Source organism: Erythrolamprus reginae, chromosome 2 (genome assembly GCF_031021105.1).
Source record: "Erythrolamprus reginae isolate rEryReg1 chromosome 2, rEryReg1.hap1, whole genome shotgun sequence".
Lineage (NCBI taxonomy): Eukaryota > Metazoa > Chordata > Lepidosauria > Squamata > Dipsadidae > Erythrolamprus > Erythrolamprus reginae.
Window position 1 is genome coordinate 157,256,713 of NC_091951.1, and position 18,781 is coordinate 157,275,493.

The window sequence follows — 18,781 nt, forward strand, 5'->3', positions numbered from 1 at the left end:
ATCCAATATTCTTGCCTTGATCTTTCTGACAAAAGAAGGCTGTCTGGTGTTTGCATTCCCCAGCCCTTTTGTGGTGTGTGTGGAGCCAGCTGTTGAAGTTTTCTTGAGTAAACAGTGCAAAGGCACGCAAATCGGGCAGTTACTATTACTGTATATATAAATACAGAAGTCCTTGTTACTTCAATACACTAGTTCATTTATTAAATGTTTATAGACTTTATTCAATGCTTGCATCTAATAGGTACAGTATAGCTTAAATGCTGTACCACAACTACATTCCTGGAATAATTGAGTCTGTCATCTGCAGCTCTATAACTGTCTGGTTTGGTTCTGCAACCCAACAAGACCGACACAGAGTTCAGGGCATGATCAGAACTGCAGAAAAAAACCATTGCTGCCAATCTGCCTTCCAGCATACTCGTGTATTCTACATGAGTCAAAAAGAGGGTTGTGAAAATATTTACTGACCTCTCGCAGCCTGGACATAAATTGTTTCAACTCCCACACTCAAAACGTCGCTATAGAGCACTGCACATCAAGACAGCTAGACACAAGAACCGTTTTCCCCAAACGCCATCACTCCGCTAAACAAATAATTCCCTCAAACTATTTACTAAGTTGGTACTACTATTACTACTATTTTTTTTTCATCATTCCGATCACTCATCTCCTCCCACTTATGATTGTATGACTGTAACTTGTTGCTTGTAATCTTTAAGATTTTTATTAACACTGATTGTTTCCTGATTGCTTATTTGACTCCTATGACAATCATTAAGTGCTGTACCTCATGATTCTTGACAAATGTGTCTTTTCTTTTATGTAGACTGAGAGCATATGCACCAAAGACAAATTCCTTGTGTGTCCAATCACACATGGCTAATAAAGAATTATATTCTATTCTATTAAAAAATGGCTATTGAACCTGCTGCTCTGAGAGATGCTATGACAGGCTTACCTGCCTGCCTGTTTGTCCCAGAGATGAATATTCCGGACATCATTGTACAAAGCTTCAGAAGGATGATCCTTTGAGCAGAATTAAGGAAAAAAGTTCACTGCTCAAAAAAACCCCAAAGGGAACACTTAAACAACACAATATAACTCCAAATAAATCAAACTTCTGTGACATCAAACTGTCCACTTAGGAAGCAACAATAATTGACAATCAATAAAATAATGCATGGGATAGAAAAGGTGGCTAGAGAAAAAATATTTTCTCTATCACACAATACTAGGACGAGGGGGCACTCCCTAAAGGTCATAGGTAAGAAAGTGAGGACAAATAAAGGGAAATATTTCTTCACTCAGAGGGTCGTTAGTTTATGGAATTCACTTCCAGAAGAGGTCGTGACAGCTGTCAGCCTGGATAGCTTCAAGGCAGGATTAGACAGATTCATGGATGACAAGTGTATCAGTGGTTATTGAAACGGATGTCCATGTGCCGCCTCTATGTTGGTTGAGGCAGGCAGGATTCCCTTGAGTACCATTTGTTGGGGGTCAAGGGAAAGGGAGGGTTCTGCCTTCTCTTTCTGCTCAAGATCCCCATGGACAATTGGTGGGCGACTGACACAGAATGCTGGACTCGATGGTCTTTGGCCTGATTCAGCAGGGCTCTTCTTATGTTCTTAATTTCACATGCTATTGTGCGCATTCAACTTGGTACAGAACAAAGTATTCAATGAGAATATTTCATTCATTCAGATCTAGGATGTGTTACTTGAGTGTTCCCTTTATTTTCTTTGAGCAGTATACATCCAGCCCTCAGCCTGACGCTCAGGAGAATTCCCCGTGTGACACCTCCACACGCTCCAAGTTTTGGCCAACGGAGACTCAACCTCTGAACTTGTTTTCGGAAGTTGTGGCTGCTCCCATCATCACTGGAGGCTTTCAAAGAGACTGGCCAACCAGTCTGACATGGTATATAGACTGCTCTTGCAGCGGGGGTTGGACTAGAAGAGCTCCAAAGTCCCTTCCAACTGTATTATATTCTATGTTCTACTTCACAAGGCCGATCAATGGGAGAGCCTCTGAGGATATGCAGAGTGCCGCCTCCCTTGTCCTTAATTGCCACTCTTTCATTGCTAATCCCGGGAGTTAATCGGAAGGCGTGGTTTCCTTTCCTCCGAGAGTGGCCGGCCGGAAAAATCCCGGAAAAAAGGGATCGATGATCGGCTATAAAAAGCGCGCTGGCTCCGGATTGCAGCGGCCGCGTATTTTTGCCCGCTCGCTCTGCTTTGAAACGGAGCGGCCGGAGACGTCGAGCAGCTGCGGGGATTGGCTGGGGATCGGAGGTAGCTTCCACGTGACCTGGGGGAAGAGGAGGAGGAGGAGGAGGAAGCTGCCAGAGAGAGGCAGCAATGGAGGACGGTGATCCCGACGGGAGGCAGAGAGGGGCCAAGCGCGCCCAACAGGAAGAGAGCGTCCGCGGTCTGGAAGAGGACCAGGCTTCCACCAAAGGGCGCTTCAGGCCTGGGCTAGGGTAAGGAAGGAAGGGGAACCGGGCGGGGTGGTGGTGGGTAACGGGACAGCCTGAAACGAGTGCCGATGGGAAGCCCGGGTGATGGTTGCGCTCTTCGCTGGCGAGAGAGAGAGAGAGAGAGAGAGTAGCCTTCTGCAGAAGCTCAGAAGCTATGCCGGCTTCTTCCTCAACATACTGGCACATGGTAAGGTGGTGCTGCTCAAACGATCCTTGGACCGGGGGCTTTTTTTTAAAGTGGACTTTAGTGGCACGCTCCCCTCGTAAGGAGATTGCCTGGTGAGTTTCACTAGCTGATTGGAAACTCCCTTTCCTTATTTGGGCTGTAAAAAAGGGTTCTCGGAAGTCTGATAGGAAACCTTTGTGGCATCCTCTTCAGCCATGGGTTAGAAGTTTCTCTCAACTCTGCATCTCTTGGCTTGTGTTATTTCCCATGAATGGAAGCAGAGCCCTGTCACTTGGGAACCCTGAATATCCAGGTCAAGCTTTGACAGGAGTTGTGAATGGGCACAACCCCCCCCCCAAAAAAAACTTTACCCCCAAAATTTTACCCTTAGACTATCCACTGTTGACCTCACCCGATTCCTAGGAGGTCAGTAAGGGGTGTGCATAAGTGCACCAATGTGCCCACCGTCCCTGTCCTAATGTTTTTCTATTATTAGTACCCATCTCATGTAACAGCATTATATCCCGAGTCTTCGGAGAGGGGCGGCATACAAATCTAAGTAATAAATAAATCTATGTATACTACCAATAGGTACGTGACAAAATCAATCAATCTAGAGTTTTATGTGTCAGCTTCCCCCTCACACATAAGTCCTTCCAGAGTCTGGAAGGAGTTGGATGGCCTATAAGTATAAATAATATCTTAGAGCAGTAATTTTCAACCTTTTTTGAGCCGCGGCACATTTTTTACATTTACAAAATCCTGGGGCACACCACCAACCATAAAGACACAAAATGACACTTGAGCTCTTTAAGAAGATGACCCTTCAGGAGGCCATATACAATATAGATAACATTGTGATGCATTGTATATCACCCTCTGCGGGGGCCTCTTATAAAAAGAAAAAGGTCAAATATCTATATACACCATCAGGATAGACATAATTGGCTGAGGCTTCATCTAGTGGTGGCAACATTTACCGCCAGTCCTGACCAGGATTAGAAATAGGGACTATGGGGAGGAGTAGCCACTTCAACTACTCGCCGCAGCCACACAATGACAAGTGCGCAGCAGCCCGAGTGGGTACCTTCCTGGGTGTGGATGAGAGGTGGCCTGCTATTGGTTCATCGCTAGTGGTCGGGATGAATCCTAGAAGATGATTGGTCAGTGAGCATTCCCTGTGCCTCCATTGTTCCTGTCGTTGATAGCTGGAGGGATTGTGAGGGGAATGTTTATGTTCTGATGGAGGCGGCTGGCGGCGGGCCGGATAAATGGCCTCTGCAGGCCGTAGTTTGGGGACCCATGTTTAATTTCCCCACGGCACACCTGACTGTGTCTCACGGCACACTAATGTGCCGCGGCACACTGGTTGAAAAACACTGTCTTAGAGTCCTCAGAGAGGGGCGGCATACAAATCTAAATAATAATAATAATAATAATTAATTAATAAATAAATAAATAAATAAATAAATAAATAAATAAATAAACTCTGCTTCCCCTCACGTGGTGATCTCCTAATGTCTTGCATCCAGCCCCTCTGCTAAGTCCTCACTTTATGACCTTGCAAGGAAAGCACTTATGCCTGACTCAGGATGGAGAATCTGTCTGAACCTGCTTTGCATGAACCACGGATTTTCCATGCTCTTAGCATCTTATGATTTCTAGAAAAGCCAGATCTTAATCTGGTTCAAAGGGATTCATCAGAATCCTTTTCAGAATTTCAGGCAAAATTAAGGGGCACCTTGATATTTGTAATAATGGCAGCCTTATCTTGTTGCTGAGAGGATCAGATGGAGCTTCCCCCTCACACATCTATGGTGGCTTAACCAGTAAGTCTATGTATCCTTAAATCAGCAGGATTTGTCCATACAGGAAGTCCTCAACTTATAATAATAATTTGTTTAGCAACCTTAAAAACCCACCTCTGTTGTCAGGCATGGGGGAATTGAAATATTCCCTTCCCCTAGGCTTATAAAATTTATGTATGGTATGACTGTATATATGACTGATCTCTTAAATTGGGATTTTTAGATTTTTTAATATTAGATTTGTTTACGTTGTCTTTTTATTGTTGTTAGCCGCCCCGAGTCTGCGGAGAGGGGCGGCATACAAATCTAATAAATAAATAAGTACTGAGAAAGTGACTCATGATCAATGCTCACACTTAACATCACTTAACATCACAGTATCTCCATGGTCACATGACCAAAATTTGAACATGTATCTATAATTTTTACTGCATCCTACATTCATGTGATTGCCATTTGTGACCTTCCCAGCCAGCTTCTGACAAACAAAATCAATGGAGGAAATTGGATTCTCTTAACAACCACACAATTTATTTAACAACTTCAGTGATTCACTTAACCATGCTGTTGTGTTCGCATTTACTATACACTTGTACTGTTTTGGATGTAACGAAATGTAACAATCAGTGTGTAGCAAAAAGGAAACAAAACTAAAAAAAAACCCCACACTCATAGTAAGAACCCCCCAAATGAGGAAAAATCAATTAATCACAAGTTTCAGATCCGCATGACAAATAATCTACAGGGTCCCAAATTTCATTTCGGGTCATATAGACCCGAGCATAGGAGCAGGGTTAACACTACAGCAAAAAAGATAATAAAATCAGGCACAATTTACTGTGTTGCTTAGCAGCAGAAATTCTGGTTCCAATTGTCATAAGTCAAGGACTAGCTTTTTCACCATTATTTATAAAGAAGAGAGATCCACATGAAATCCAGCAGAACATCCTTGCAGGAAACTGTGCAGAGATGATAATCTTTGCGTTCCCAACCTTGAAACAGGTGGAATGGCATTCCAGGGCCAGTGGAATTTGCAGAAACCTGGGATGATGAAGTAGGACTTGCCTACCACAAAATTAAAGCACTTTGAGTCAGCCGAAACCAGCATTGACCTGAAATCATCTGTTCCCACTCTCAATTCTTATCCTGACTCTGTCATGGCATCCACAGAGTGGTTGGTTTAATTCTGCAGCACTCCTTTAGCACATTATCAGCTGCAAAGCAAAACATCTACCAAACATGGCATCAGGGAAAAGTTAAAAAAAAGAAATAAACTCAGTCTTGTGTCAGAACTGCACAACTGGGAAGGCCTTCCTTCCTTGATGTTTTGATATCCCAACCTGGTTAATCTGGGCAGCACCACAGCCCAAAGGGGAGAAGATCGGTCCTAGACTCTGTCATCTCTGGGTACCTCCTCTTAATAACATTTATTTATTTATTTATTCATTCATTCACTCACTCACTCACTCACTTACTTATTTACTTATTTACTTATTGGATTTGTATGCCGCCCCTCTCCGGAGACATAACACAAGTTCAGTAAATTTATCTATTTTACAATTATGATCATTTATATTTTAATAGCTGATTACTCGGCGTTGCCCAGGTATTTATTTATCCCAATCTTGTGTTAGACAGGAAAAGGAATGAATTTTATCTGTAGTGTCAAATCAAAGCAATGTTATTTACAGGGTTTTACGAGTATAGGGACCTTGTTCAAATCCCAGCTACAGAACCTGTGGACAGCTGGGGGATTTAGAAGCGAGTCTACGGAGAGGGACGGCATACAAATCTAATAAATAAATAATAATAATAATCCCCTGCTTCTGCCACCACCCATGTTACCATTTCCTCAAAGTGGGCCTGGGATTGGAACATAAATCCCTGAGCTGCTCCAAGCTGCACCTCTTCCACCCCTGATGAAATAACCTGGTTCTCCTCTCTGGCCTACGTACTTGTTTCAACTCGGTTGATGTAGTCCCATCCTTTGCGCAATGCTTTGAGGCGAGAGGTGGGAATGGACAGTCCGCTTAGGCCATGGGGTGCTCAAAGGCCTCCATTCCTGCCTTGCTGCCTGTACTGGCCTTCCTATACGGTCTCGCAGGGAATAGCTTCAGCCTGTGTTCCCAGGATCATCCTTCGCCCAAACTGAGGCCCAGGCCTCCTTCACACAGTAAGTCTACGAAGCGGAGGGAGCATGATTAGGCCAGTACAGAGGCCTTTGATTGAGCATGCCATGGCCTAACGCTGAGCTAGGCTCAGAACAAGACCACGGTTCCAAAAGGCCACCCCTAGAGGTGTTAGGGGTGTCTTACTGCCATATTATTTTTCACCAGATATTAAGTCATATGTGTACCAAGTTTGGTTGAAATTGCTTGGGGCGTTCCAGAGGAACATATTTTCCTCTTAGCTAGAAATACCCTTACTGGGTTTTGAATCTGGGGAGTCATATATATATATACACACACACACACACACACATATGCAGTGGTACCTCTATTTAAGAACTTAATTCGTTCCGTGACTAGGTTCTTAAGTAGAAAAGTTTGTAAGTAGAAGCAATTTTTCCTATAGGAATCAATGTAAAAGCAAATAATGCGTGTAAACCCATTAGGAAAGAAATAAAAGCTCGGAATTTGGGTGGGAGGAGGAGGAGGAAGAAGAGGAGGAGGACAGTTGCTGCTGAAGGAAGAAGGTGAGGTGAGGTGAATAAAAAAAATCCAAAACTTTAAGGCTTTAAAAAAAAAGAGGGACTCTGAGAGGAGCATGTGCCTCCCATACACCCGGCACGAGGCTGCCTCCCATACACTGCGCCAGAGAGAGAAACCCAGGCAGGTGAGAGGGGGGAGCCTCCCGCTTCTTTGACCAAAAGGCAGCTGCTGCTGTTACCTGCTTCCTCTTCCTTCCCATGCTGAAGGGCTCCCCTCCCCTCTCGCTCGCTCGCTTTGTAGCTGTCGCCTTTCCTTCACTGTGGTGATCCTCGGTTTGGCTGAATCCAAATTGATTCGGCCGGGGTGAAGCGCCCCCTTTTACCTTTCTGCACCCAGAAGCTCCAGGAGGCAACCTTGCGCTGGGTATATGGGAGACAGCGCGAGGGAGTCACCACAGCGAAGTGGTTTATTCCCTCTCCAAGCGCCCAGAGAAAAAAAACCGTTCCCTTCACTCTGGGCTGCCCAGAGCGAAAGGGGCGTTTCTTTTCTCTGGGCGCTGGCAGAGGTTTATTCCTTCTCCAAGCGCCCAGAAAAATGAAAATGCTTCGTTCACTCTGAACTGCCAAAGCCTTCTTAAGCACCACTGAAAGGCTCCTCTGGTAGCCCAGAAAAGCCCAAGATGGCTGGGATTAAAGGGGGAATGGCAGGAAACTGGCCAGGCCTTCGTGCCACTCTCAAATTTCCTGGGAATTTTTTCTGGGCTCAGGTTCTTAAGTAGAAAATGGTTCTTAAGAAGAGGCAAAAAAATCTTGAACGCCCGGTTCTTGTCTAGAAAAGTTCTTAAGTAGAGGGGTTCTTAGGTAGAGGTACCACTGTACATATACATATATATATACATATACATACACCCCCACCCACCCCCACCCCCAAATATGTATTTATGTATGTGTGTATATATAATTAATGCAAGGTCCTTGTTGCTCTCCAAACTCGGTTGTTTTCTTACAAATGTTTCATTATCCAAACTAGGAAACTTCATCAGCACTGAAATGTCTATGAGAAAACAACCAAATTCAGAGAGCACCAACGACCTGTCATTTCAATGCTGAGCCACAAGTATTATTTATCAGTACATGATTTCATATTTGTACATAATTTAATGTTTGTATTAATATCCACACATATTATTTTTTCATTAATTAACTGTTATAAAACAAGTTTAATAAAGAAAGGAAGAATCATGAACCCAGACGAGGCATGGAATCATTTCATGGGAGAGATCATTTTTCTTTAGAATTTCTTTCCTTCTCATCATTTTGCTGTTATGCTATTCAGCCTAACACACAGCTATAGCATAAGTGTTGTTGTGCCAATCTGATTGAATGCTAATGAGTGGTACTCTTTCCTTCCACCTGTTATTTACGTCAAAAAAGCTAAGCAAAGTCTCCATCCAGTTGATCTTGAAATGGTGACCACAAAGCTACCACACCCTTGTTGTTATCTTGGTAAAAATATTCTAATTATATTTTGCTGACGCTACTTTGTAGTTTGCCTGATGGGTTTATACAGCGAACCTTGCAAATCTGATTGCAATTCAGCTTGGTGATATTTTTAAAAGTGGCATAAGTCTTCGGGTTGAACTTGAATCCTGCTGACTTTGTGGTCATTAAGATAAAATACAGGAAATAACATAAGGGCAGACTAGATGGACCATGAGGTCTTTTTCTGTCGTTAATCTTCTATGTTTCTATGATAGACCCATGATATTTTTCTTCACTTCTATGGTCAAGAATGATTGTGCCATGTTTTTGCACAAGCAGGAACATGCCCCTGATTAGAGATTGGAGGTGCAAATAAGACCCTGAATTCATTGGCAAATATTTTGCCCATATCAAGTCACATTGCTATAGGACTGAACTCAGTTTATATTTTGTTTCTCTTCTAGGGAAAATTCTATTGCAATCTCTGCAGAAAATGTATTCATATAAATTTAAATTGTTTAGATAATCCTTCAGATAAATCCTTCACTGGGCAGACATTCAGTATTTCCAGTAAAAGGCTATAAAAAGACTATGTTCATCAAATTATCCACCAAGAAAATTGCCTATTTTGGTGTCTCGTCAGTGACAGTCAAATATTTATTTATTTGTTTGTTCATACAGGCTATCTCTATTTCACTGTATTGAAAGAAATAGGTTATTTTTAACTAGTCATGGTTTTTGTGCATGTTATTCTGTTTAATGATTCTGTACTATTTTTTTTTTGTCCAGACACATATTATTGAATGTGCCTGGATGCAATGTGTTGAATGTAGAGAAATAAATAAATATGACCATCTGTGTGTTAAAGATGTCTTCCCATATTATGGAGCATGTTTGCAGGGTGAGGATGGGAACTTTTAGCAAAGCAAATAGCTCTTTTGGGATGTATTAATTGGACCAAAACATCCAATTCCGAAGAAGTAATCTCTTTACTCAGTCAGGGCCCATTTGAAATAGTGTGTCTAGTTTTGGGAAACACTCTCAAAAAGGCATAGAGGAATTGGACCAAGTTTAGAGGACGCTTGCTAAATTAGTGAGGAAACTGAAAACAAAGTCCTGTGAAGCCTGCTTGAAGGAAGCTACTTCACAGAAGGTAAGACAAAGAGCATCATTGCAAACCTTCAGGTAATAAAAAATTGTCATGGAAAGGAGGAAAGTGGCCAGTTTGCTCTTGGTCTAGAGGTCAGGACCAGATGTGTGTTGAAGTTTCATGGAAGTAGATTCAGATAAGGTATCATTTCCTCTTGTTAAGAGTGTCAGCCAATGGAACAGGCTGCCAGTGGTATGATGTTCTTCTAATGAACATCTAGACTTCTACATGAAGTCTTCAAACAGCAGGGTGGATAGGTGTCTTCAGTAGGGAGGTGGAATAGATGACCTCTGAGGTTATATCCAGTTCTATATTTCTATGATCATTCTGATTCTTTTTTCTTTCTTTTTTTTCAGTTTGCATCTGGATATGGAGAGCCAGAGATCTTCCGTTCTCCATAGAGTGGTCAATTTTGCTCCTGATCCACTCCCTGGTATGATTTGCTGTTGGGTGGCTTGCATTTTCACTCCCAGGGAACCAGAATACTTCTTGAAACCGTAACCTCTGAACTTCTCTTTTCAGCCAGGCAATACGACAGGCACACCACCGAACCAATCAGCTTCTACCTCTCTGGATTGGAAGAGCTGCTTGCTTGGAAACCCACCAAGGACGATGCTTTCAATGTGTCTACTGAACCGTTGGCTAAACGCCAGCCCCCCCTGGAGAGCCCCCGGCCCCGCACACTGGTCTGCCATGACATGAAGGGAGGCTATCTTGAAGACAGGTGGAGAACGAAGCAGGCTTTGTAACTGATTCTCTGCTAAAGTTGCTGGGACCACTCCATACCTCCTGGCTATCCTGGATAGGATTTCATTTGCTCACCTGACAGGGATTCCTGGTTAGTTGGAGTGGCCAGATGCAGCATTCAAACCAAGACTCGTCCAAGCTTTTCATAGAATCTTATAACATTGTAGTCTTATAACTGTGAAAGCGGTCCAGCAGAATATTATTACCTTCATATTGAAATCGGAATGTGCAGGAGGAGTGTTCCGGTAGAGGTTTGAAAAAAAGCTTCCCAGATGACATTTTTAAAGCCAAACTGTGTGTGATATCAGTGGAGATGTTAGCTAATCTTCCCCAACCTGACATTTTCCTACGCACATCCTTGATTTTAATTCCAAAAATGTTCAGCAGTGTTATGTTGGCCTAGGACAGTGATGGCAAACCTTTTTGTGATGGCGAGCCCCTGGGTTATATTATTTATGTATGGTATGAGTGTGTTGCATAGTTTTTAAATAAAGGGTTTTAGATTTCTTTTAATGTATTAGATTTGTTATATTATTACAGCTCCCCCCTGAGATTAGAATTGCCCCCACCCTCCTTGCCTTTCGTAAACTCCTTAAAACTCACCTTTGCCGTCAGGCATGGGGGAACTGAGATAACTTCCCCAGGCCTATACTGTTTATGTATGGTATGTTGTGTGCATGTTTTTTAAATTACGGGTTATGGGTTTTTAGTTTTAATTATTAGATTTGTATTATATATTGTTTCTATTACTGTTGTGAGCCGCCCCGAGTCTACGGAGAGGGGCGGCATACAAATTTAATAAATAAATTTAAAAATAAAAATAAAAAATAAAATAAATAAAATAAATAAAATAAATAAATAAAATAAAACAAAATAAACAAAATAAACAAAATAAATAAAATAAATAAAATAAATAAAATAAATAAAATAAATAAAATAAATAAAATAAATAAAATAAATAATAAAATAAATAATAAAATAAATAAAATAAATAAAATAAAATAAAATAAAATAAAACAAAATAAAATAAAATAAAATAAAATAAAATATAATATAATATAATAAAATAAATAAATATTGTGAGTCTACGGAGAGGGGCGGCATACAAATTTAATAAATAAATTAAAAAATAATAAAAAAATAAAATAAATAAAAAATAAAATAAATAAAATAAATAAATAAAATAAAACAAAATAAACAAAATAAACAAAATAAACAAAATAAATAAAATAAATAAAATAAATAAAATAAATAATAAAATAAATAATAAAATAAATAAAATAAATAAAATAAATAAAATAAATAAAATAAATAAAATAAATAAAATAAATAATAAAATAAATAATAAAATAAAATAAATAAAATAAATAAAAAATAAAATAAATAAAATAAATAAAATAAATAAATAAAATAAAACAAAATACCGGTAAACAAAATAAACAAAATAAACAAAAAAAAAACAAAATAAATAAATAAAATAAATAAAACAAATAAATAAAATAAATAAAATAAATAAAATAAATAAAATAAATAAAATAAATAAAATAAATAAAATAAATAAAATAAATAAAATAAATAAAATAAATAAAATAAATAAAATAAATAAAATAAATAAAATAAATAAAATAAATAAAATAAATAAAATAAATAAAATAAATAAAATATAATAAAATATAATAAAATATAATAAAATAAATAAATATTGTGACTGTTGTGAGCCGCCCCGAGTCTTCAGAGGGGGGTGGCATTCAAATCTAACAAATTATTAATTATTAAATTATTATTATTTTTTCCCTTGGGTGCCGAGTGCCCATAATTTAATGCCTCGGGAGGGCGAAAACGGCCTCTCCCACCCTCTCAGAGGCCCTCTGAAGGCTGGAAATGGCCCATTTCCCAACTTCTGGTGGGCCTGGTAGGCCCGTTGTTTGATCTCCCTAGCCTCCAGAGGCTTCCCCCATCTCCCCAGAGGCCCTCTGGAGGCCAAAACACCCTCCAAGAGCCTCTGTGCGAGCTGAAAACCACCTGGCTGGCATGTACATTGCACTGCAGCTGAGCAAGGGCAACAGCTCACGTGCCGGCAGATGTGGCTCTACGTGCTACCTGTGACACATGTGCCATCACCTAGAAATTCCGGGTGATGAAGTCTATACTTCTGAAACGGCATTCTGGGGATGACTGGGCAAAAATAGAAAGGTTTTTTTTTTAAAAAAATGTGAAAACTGCCTCCCCAGGCCTGTAACTTTTTAAAGGTTTTTTTAAATAAACCAAATAAAAAAATAGAGAACACATAAATATAACATAGAAACAAGTACAGGATGGATCTTCTAGTACAGTGTTTCCCAACCTTGGCAACTTGGAGATATTTGGACTTCAACTCCCAGAATGCTGGCTGGGGAATGCTGGCTGGGGAATGCTGGGAGTTGAAGTCCAAATATCTTCAAGTTACCAAGGTTGGGAAACACTGTTCTAGTATACCCATTTTAAAAATATGAAAACTGCCTCCCCAGGCCTGTAACTTTGTAGAGGTCTTTGGTGGGGATTCTATGGTTTGGAGTAATCTGTGGTGAAAACTACAGCGAGGTGCTAAAATGATCCAAGAGTTTTGCCCTTCCCCCCTCTTCCGCCCAGTCTGCTTCCTGGCATCTATGCTCCACTCAAGGGATTTGGTCCCCAAGCAGTTTCATTAGCTGTATTATGTGTTGTTCAAAACAATCTGTTTATTGGCTTTCTGTACTCCTTGAAATTGGCTCCGGAGTGCTTCCACTAAAAGGGAGCAGGGAATTAAACTTGGCTTCTGCAATTACCAGGGGGAATCCATTTGTTAATGTAAAATCTCCTAAGGGGGCATGGCAGCTAGGGGCCCCTTGCTTCAGGTGGAGTCAAATAAATGATAAATGATAAATAAATAAATGATAAACAGCTTTGGCTGGTTCGAGTAGCCTGAATAGATTGATAAAGTACTCGGGGAACTTTGGCCTGTCGAGTGAATACATTGCATCCTTTTTAGGAAATTAGCATCCTTTGCTAATTTTCTCTCTCTTCTCTCGCCCGGGTGTCTCTGCAGGTTCATCCAGGGCGCGAAGGTGCGCGATCCCTACGTGTTTTACCACTGGTGCTACATTGACATTTTTGTTTACTTCAGTCATCACTTGGTCACCATCCCCCCGGTGGTGTGGACCAACGCTGCTCACTGCAACGGCGTCCTCATGCTAGGTAAGTTTAAGGAGGTGGCGAATGGCTGGACCAGAGCCCCTTCTCTGAAAAGCAACATATTTAGTGCCTGGATGGAAACACTCATGTTCTCTAATCCTTCCCCTGTCCTCCTCCTTTCTGAGATGGAGGGCTCCATTTCTGGAACAGTGGAATCACTTTCTTGCCCATTAGTTGTATTCTTGGCATTGTGCTGTTGGCTGTTGTTGTGTATTCCTATTTACTTTTTCCTCTTTCTGGAAGTTCCTGCAAAATATGAAATTGTCATTGGCCCTGGTCAAAGTCCTGGGTTGGGTCTGGGTAGTCCTGAATTCAAGCTCATCTTCAGCCACTGAGTGTCTAAAGGCCTGTTACTCTCTCAACCCAATCTGAGAATTATTGGGATAAAGTGAGAGGAGATAACTAGATGAGAGGAGATAACTAGATAATCCACCTTCAACTCCCATTTTGTATCTATAATGATTACCATATTTTTCATTCCATAAAACGCACTCCAATCTCCCCCCAAAAGTGGACGGTGCCGGTCCTTTGGTGAATAGCAACTTGGCCGTGGGGTCCTTTTACAGTGCTGAACCCCACGTCTTCTGTCTCTTTTCCACAGTGCAGGAGTCAATAGGCAGAGCTGGCACATGAGAAGACACCTATCTGTGGTCCTCTCATGCACGGCCTGATATTTTTTGGTCTTGTCCTCCTCTAAACCCATGTGCCTCTTATGGACCGGTGCTTTTTATGGAGTGAAAAATACAGCATACAATTTAAAAAATAATGAAAGCAAATTGGACAACTCCCCATAGGGGATAGTTTGCAAAACCAGGAATTGTGGGTATGGCTTCTTAATTCCTCTGATAGGAACTTTCTTTTTTGGTTTTGCTTAATGGCAAAGATTATTTCTGACTTTTTTGACAAAAGTGACTTGGTGTGGCTTTTATATTGCATGGATTTTCCAGAAGGATTTAATTGCCCACTGGTGGCAAGCAAATTATTGGATGTGGCCACTTCTATGCAGCAGGGTTCTCTTATTTTCTTCTTTCACCTCTCTTTGGTTGATCCTCCTTTAAGATCAGTGCTGACTTCCTACTGGCCTGGTCAGAGAAATTTTTAATCTCCTGTGTTGCTTCTCTTGCTTTGCAGGAACGTTCATCACAGAGTGGACGGAGGGGGAGAAGACTTGCGAATCATTTCTGGCAGGCGAGGAGGAAGCCTATCTTGCGGTAGCTAAGCAGCTGGCTGCAATCGCAGAGTTTTATCATTTTGATGGCTGGTTGGTCAACATTGAAAACACTTTGAGTGTAAGTCACAGTTGCTTCCTGCTTGTCTTCTCCCTGTACACCTGGATCTATGCTAGGCCTAAGCCAGGATGGAGCCTCACAGCTGTTCCTGAAACCTGGAGAATCTGCATTCCTGCAGGCATAATGTATATGTTAAACAACCGTGGGTACATTCTGTGTAGAATAGATAGATTCTCTCTCTTGTCAGTTCCAGCCGTAATTCTTTAAAGATCCTGATGTCTGCAAGGGATAAAGGGGAGCAACCAATTCATCTTCCAGCTTGTAAAAAAACTAAAAGTAACAACAATCCAAAGAGTTTGAAGGCGGTGGGCGTTTCATTTTATGACTGGTTAAAGCTTTTTACAGTTTTGACTGGTATATATGGGCTTCCATGTTTGTATATTTTACATTATTTGTATTTGGTCATTTTCAGAAACAAACCCACCCACCCAAGCAACCACCCACCCACCCTTTCTGTCTGTCTGTCTGTCTGTCTGTCTGTCTGTCTGTCTGTCTGTCTGTCTATCATCTATCTATCTATCTATCTATTTATCTATCTATCTATCTATCTATCTATCTATCTATCTATCTATCTATCTATCATCTACCTACCTACCTACCTACCTACCTACCTCCGTACCCATCATCTGTCTGTCTGTCTGTCTATCATCTCTCTCTCTCTCTCTGTCTATCTAATCTACCTACCTACCTACCTACCTACCTATCTATCATCTATCCATCCATCCATCTATCAAGGGGCCTTGCAGGTCATTTAGTCCAACCCCCTGCTCAAGCAAGAATCCTGCACCACCCCATTCAAATGGCAATCTAATCTCTTCTTTAATATGCCGAGTGTTGGAGCATTCACAACCTTTGCTGGCAGGCCATTCCATTGGTTGATCGCTTTCACCTTCACAAGTTCTTCCTTATTTCCAAGTGGTATCTTTCCTTGGTCAGTTTCCATCTATTATTCCTGGTCTGGCCCTCTGGTGCCCTGGAAAATAATGTGACTCCCTCCTCTCTGGGGCAACCCCTCAAGTACCTATATATTGCTATCATGTCCCCCCTGGCCCAGTTCCAGCAGCCTCTCTTCACATGTCTGGGTTTCCTTTATCATTTTGGTTGCTCTCTTCTCTACCTTTTCCAGAGTTTCTGTGTCCTTTTTGTAGTGAGGTGACCAGAACTGAATGCAGTTATCAAATCAGAAATAACGTAAAGCACCCATTGTTAAGAGAAGGGTGTAAAACTTTATTACGAATCAGAATCCCCAACCAGGAATTGATACCCGAGGCCTCATATGTTCCTAGGAAAATTCAGTTCCCAAAGACTTAAAGGTACACGGGCCATCTGGAGTTTGGGTGACAGTGTGTTGCAAAGGATGGTGTCTTTCAGTGAAAAAGTCCGCTTCCGAATTCTTCTTGCCCTAATCCCTGCAAAGCACCTTTTTCTCCCCCCGGTTGCTCAAGCAGGATGTTTGTTTAACTTGTTCTTTATGTGCTTTAGAACTAGCTGTGGCACGCTTTCTTATTTCTTTATTATTAAATCAATTTAAATGGCCTCCCAACCCACAAATTGTAACTCTGGGGGATAGCGTAGGATTACAGCCAATACCACATTCTGTAAGAAAAATGAAAAAACAAAAAGACCTGATGCAGTTGAGGCCAGTTCACAACCATTCAGCTCAAAACCACTTCAGAGGGGCTCACTCACTGCCTTGACCGAGCGGGTTTTTGGGAGAGAAGCCAATCTCTGAGGCCTAATTGAAGGTTTGGGTGTGTGTGTGTCTCACTGAATCTTGGGTGGGTGGGGGGGGGAATTAGGTGTTCCAGAGAGAAGACATCCCAACAGAAACCAATGCTGAGGCTCATAAGTGGAGCAGTACTGAGGACAGCAAGGCAGAGGGTCTTGGGTTCAAGAAAATGACAATCAAGGAAAAGATGTAAAGAAGTGAAATGAGATTCTTCCAGTCTTGTGGGTGGACATGAGTGTCTGTGGAATGACGTTTGTTGTGTGGATGTCCATGTGTCAGATTAAAGAAGTCAGGCTTGTTTGCACAGGGGAGTTAAGATGGCAGGGGTCCACAGGGTAGTTAAAGGCTGGGGTGGTGCAGTGGTTAGAGTGCAGCACTGCAAGCTACTTCAGCTAACTGCTAGCTGTAGTTCAGCAGTTCAAATCTCATCACTGGCTCAAGATTGACTCCTTACATCCTTCTAAGGTGGGTAAAATGAGCACCCAAGTTTGTTTGTTTGTTCATTCATTCATTCATTCATTAGATTTGTATGCCACCCCTCTCCAAAGACTTGGAGCGACTCACAACAGGAATGCAAAATACAAATCCTATGATTAAAAAAAAGCAAAACAGTTACAAGCCCTTGATTAAAAACACTTGTACAACCCAAACAAACCATACATAAAATGGAGCGGCCAAGGGGAATCAATTTCCCCATGCCTGGTGACAAAGGTGGCTTTTTAGGAGTTTCCAAAAGGCAAGGAGGGTGGGGGCAGTCCTAATCTCCATGGGGAACTGGTTCCAGAGGGTTGGGGCCACCACAGAGAAGGCTCTTCCCCTGGGTCCCGCCAGACGGCATTGTTTTGTCGAGGGGACCCGAAAAAGGCCAATTCTGTGGGACCTAATCGGTCGCTGGGATTCGTGCGGCAGAAGGCGGTCCCGAAGGTTGTTAGGTGCAATAGGCTGATTCTGTAAACCGCTTAGGGAGGGCTGTAAAAGCACTACGAAGAGTTATCTAAGTTTAAATGCTATTGCTATTGCTATGGCAGCTATGGCTAAGTGAGCAAGTGAGCAAACATCAATCACATGGATGTGATTGCCATTTTGAATTTTTTGAAGGCCCGCTACCAATGGATTCCCCAGAATTGTATCAAGAGGCAAGATTCCTTTTTACTATTTTGTTAAGTGGAAAACAAATGCGGAGGTTAAGTTTAGATAAGATCACAAGGGAAATTTCTGAACTTAAATCAGAGGATCCATATTTAGGAGGGGGCAAGGAGTATATTTGGCCCTTGATATTCTTTTTCCCTAAAGCAGGGATGGACAGGAAAAAGAAGATATAGCGGCTAAGTTCAAAAACTTGGTTTGATTATGTTGAGATTTAATTCAATGTCAGTATAATTACATTTGATTTAATCGGTTTATTCCCCATAAATTCAAGAATTTTCTCATCCTATGTCATTAAAAATGACACTTTGGTGGCACAATTTAAAAGTGTTTTTTAGAGGTACTAAACAAACCTGTGTGTGGTGATTGTGCGGGATTTAAAACAAAATCCCTAGAGGTGCTTCTTTAAATCTGCGGTATTTATTCCCCCCCCCCCCCCCAATGAAGTCATGAGGACACCTCTCCAGCTTGCTTTAGAGATACCACTTGTCTTTTTTTCAGGCATTTCATTATTTCATTCAATTTTCATTAATTTTCTTTAAAAAAAAAAGTCTGCTGACCATAGTCACCTTCTTTCGCCAGCCAGTAAAATTCTTTTAGTTTTCATTCGTGACAATTCTTTCCTTCAAATATTTTCCTTTAATGGAGATGGTTTGGGTGAAAACAACCTCCATGGTGAATGGAATGTGCATTTTGCATATTCGTGTGTTCTGTGCAGCACTGCTTCTTGGACTATTTTCTGCAGGATATCAACAACTTGAAAACTTGTTTACAAGATATACACACACACACACACACACACTATAGATAGGTAGGTTGGTAGATGTATGGATAGATGGATGGAGTCTTCGGAGAAGGGCGGCATACAAATCTAATTAATAATAATAATAATAATAATAATAATAATAATAATAATAATAATAATAAT

General features: G+C 41.1%; 1 protein-coding gene across 2 annotated transcripts in view; it reads left to right on the plus strand.

Annotated features, from left to right (window-relative positions):
• Positions 1 to 2,345: 2,345 nt before the first annotated feature.
• The window catches only part of ENGASE (endo-beta-N-acetylglucosaminidase), a 35,588-nt gene continuing 19,152 nt past the window's right edge, over positions 2,346 to 18,781 (plus strand). For both annotated transcript variants that reach the window (XM_070740164.1, XM_070740165.1), the window contains exons 1-5: positions 2,346 to 2,479; positions 10,089 to 10,165; positions 10,255 to 10,456; positions 13,544 to 13,692; positions 14,821 to 14,978. In XM_070740164.1, the coding sequence (XP_070596265.1) occupies positions 2,358 to 2,479; positions 10,089 to 10,165; positions 10,255 to 10,456; positions 13,544 to 13,692; positions 14,821 to 14,978 (708 nt within the window). In that variant the 5' untranslated portion in view covers positions 2,346 to 2,357. The remainder of the gene's footprint in view (positions 2,480 to 10,088; positions 10,166 to 10,254; positions 10,457 to 13,543; positions 13,693 to 14,820; positions 14,979 to 18,781) is intronic.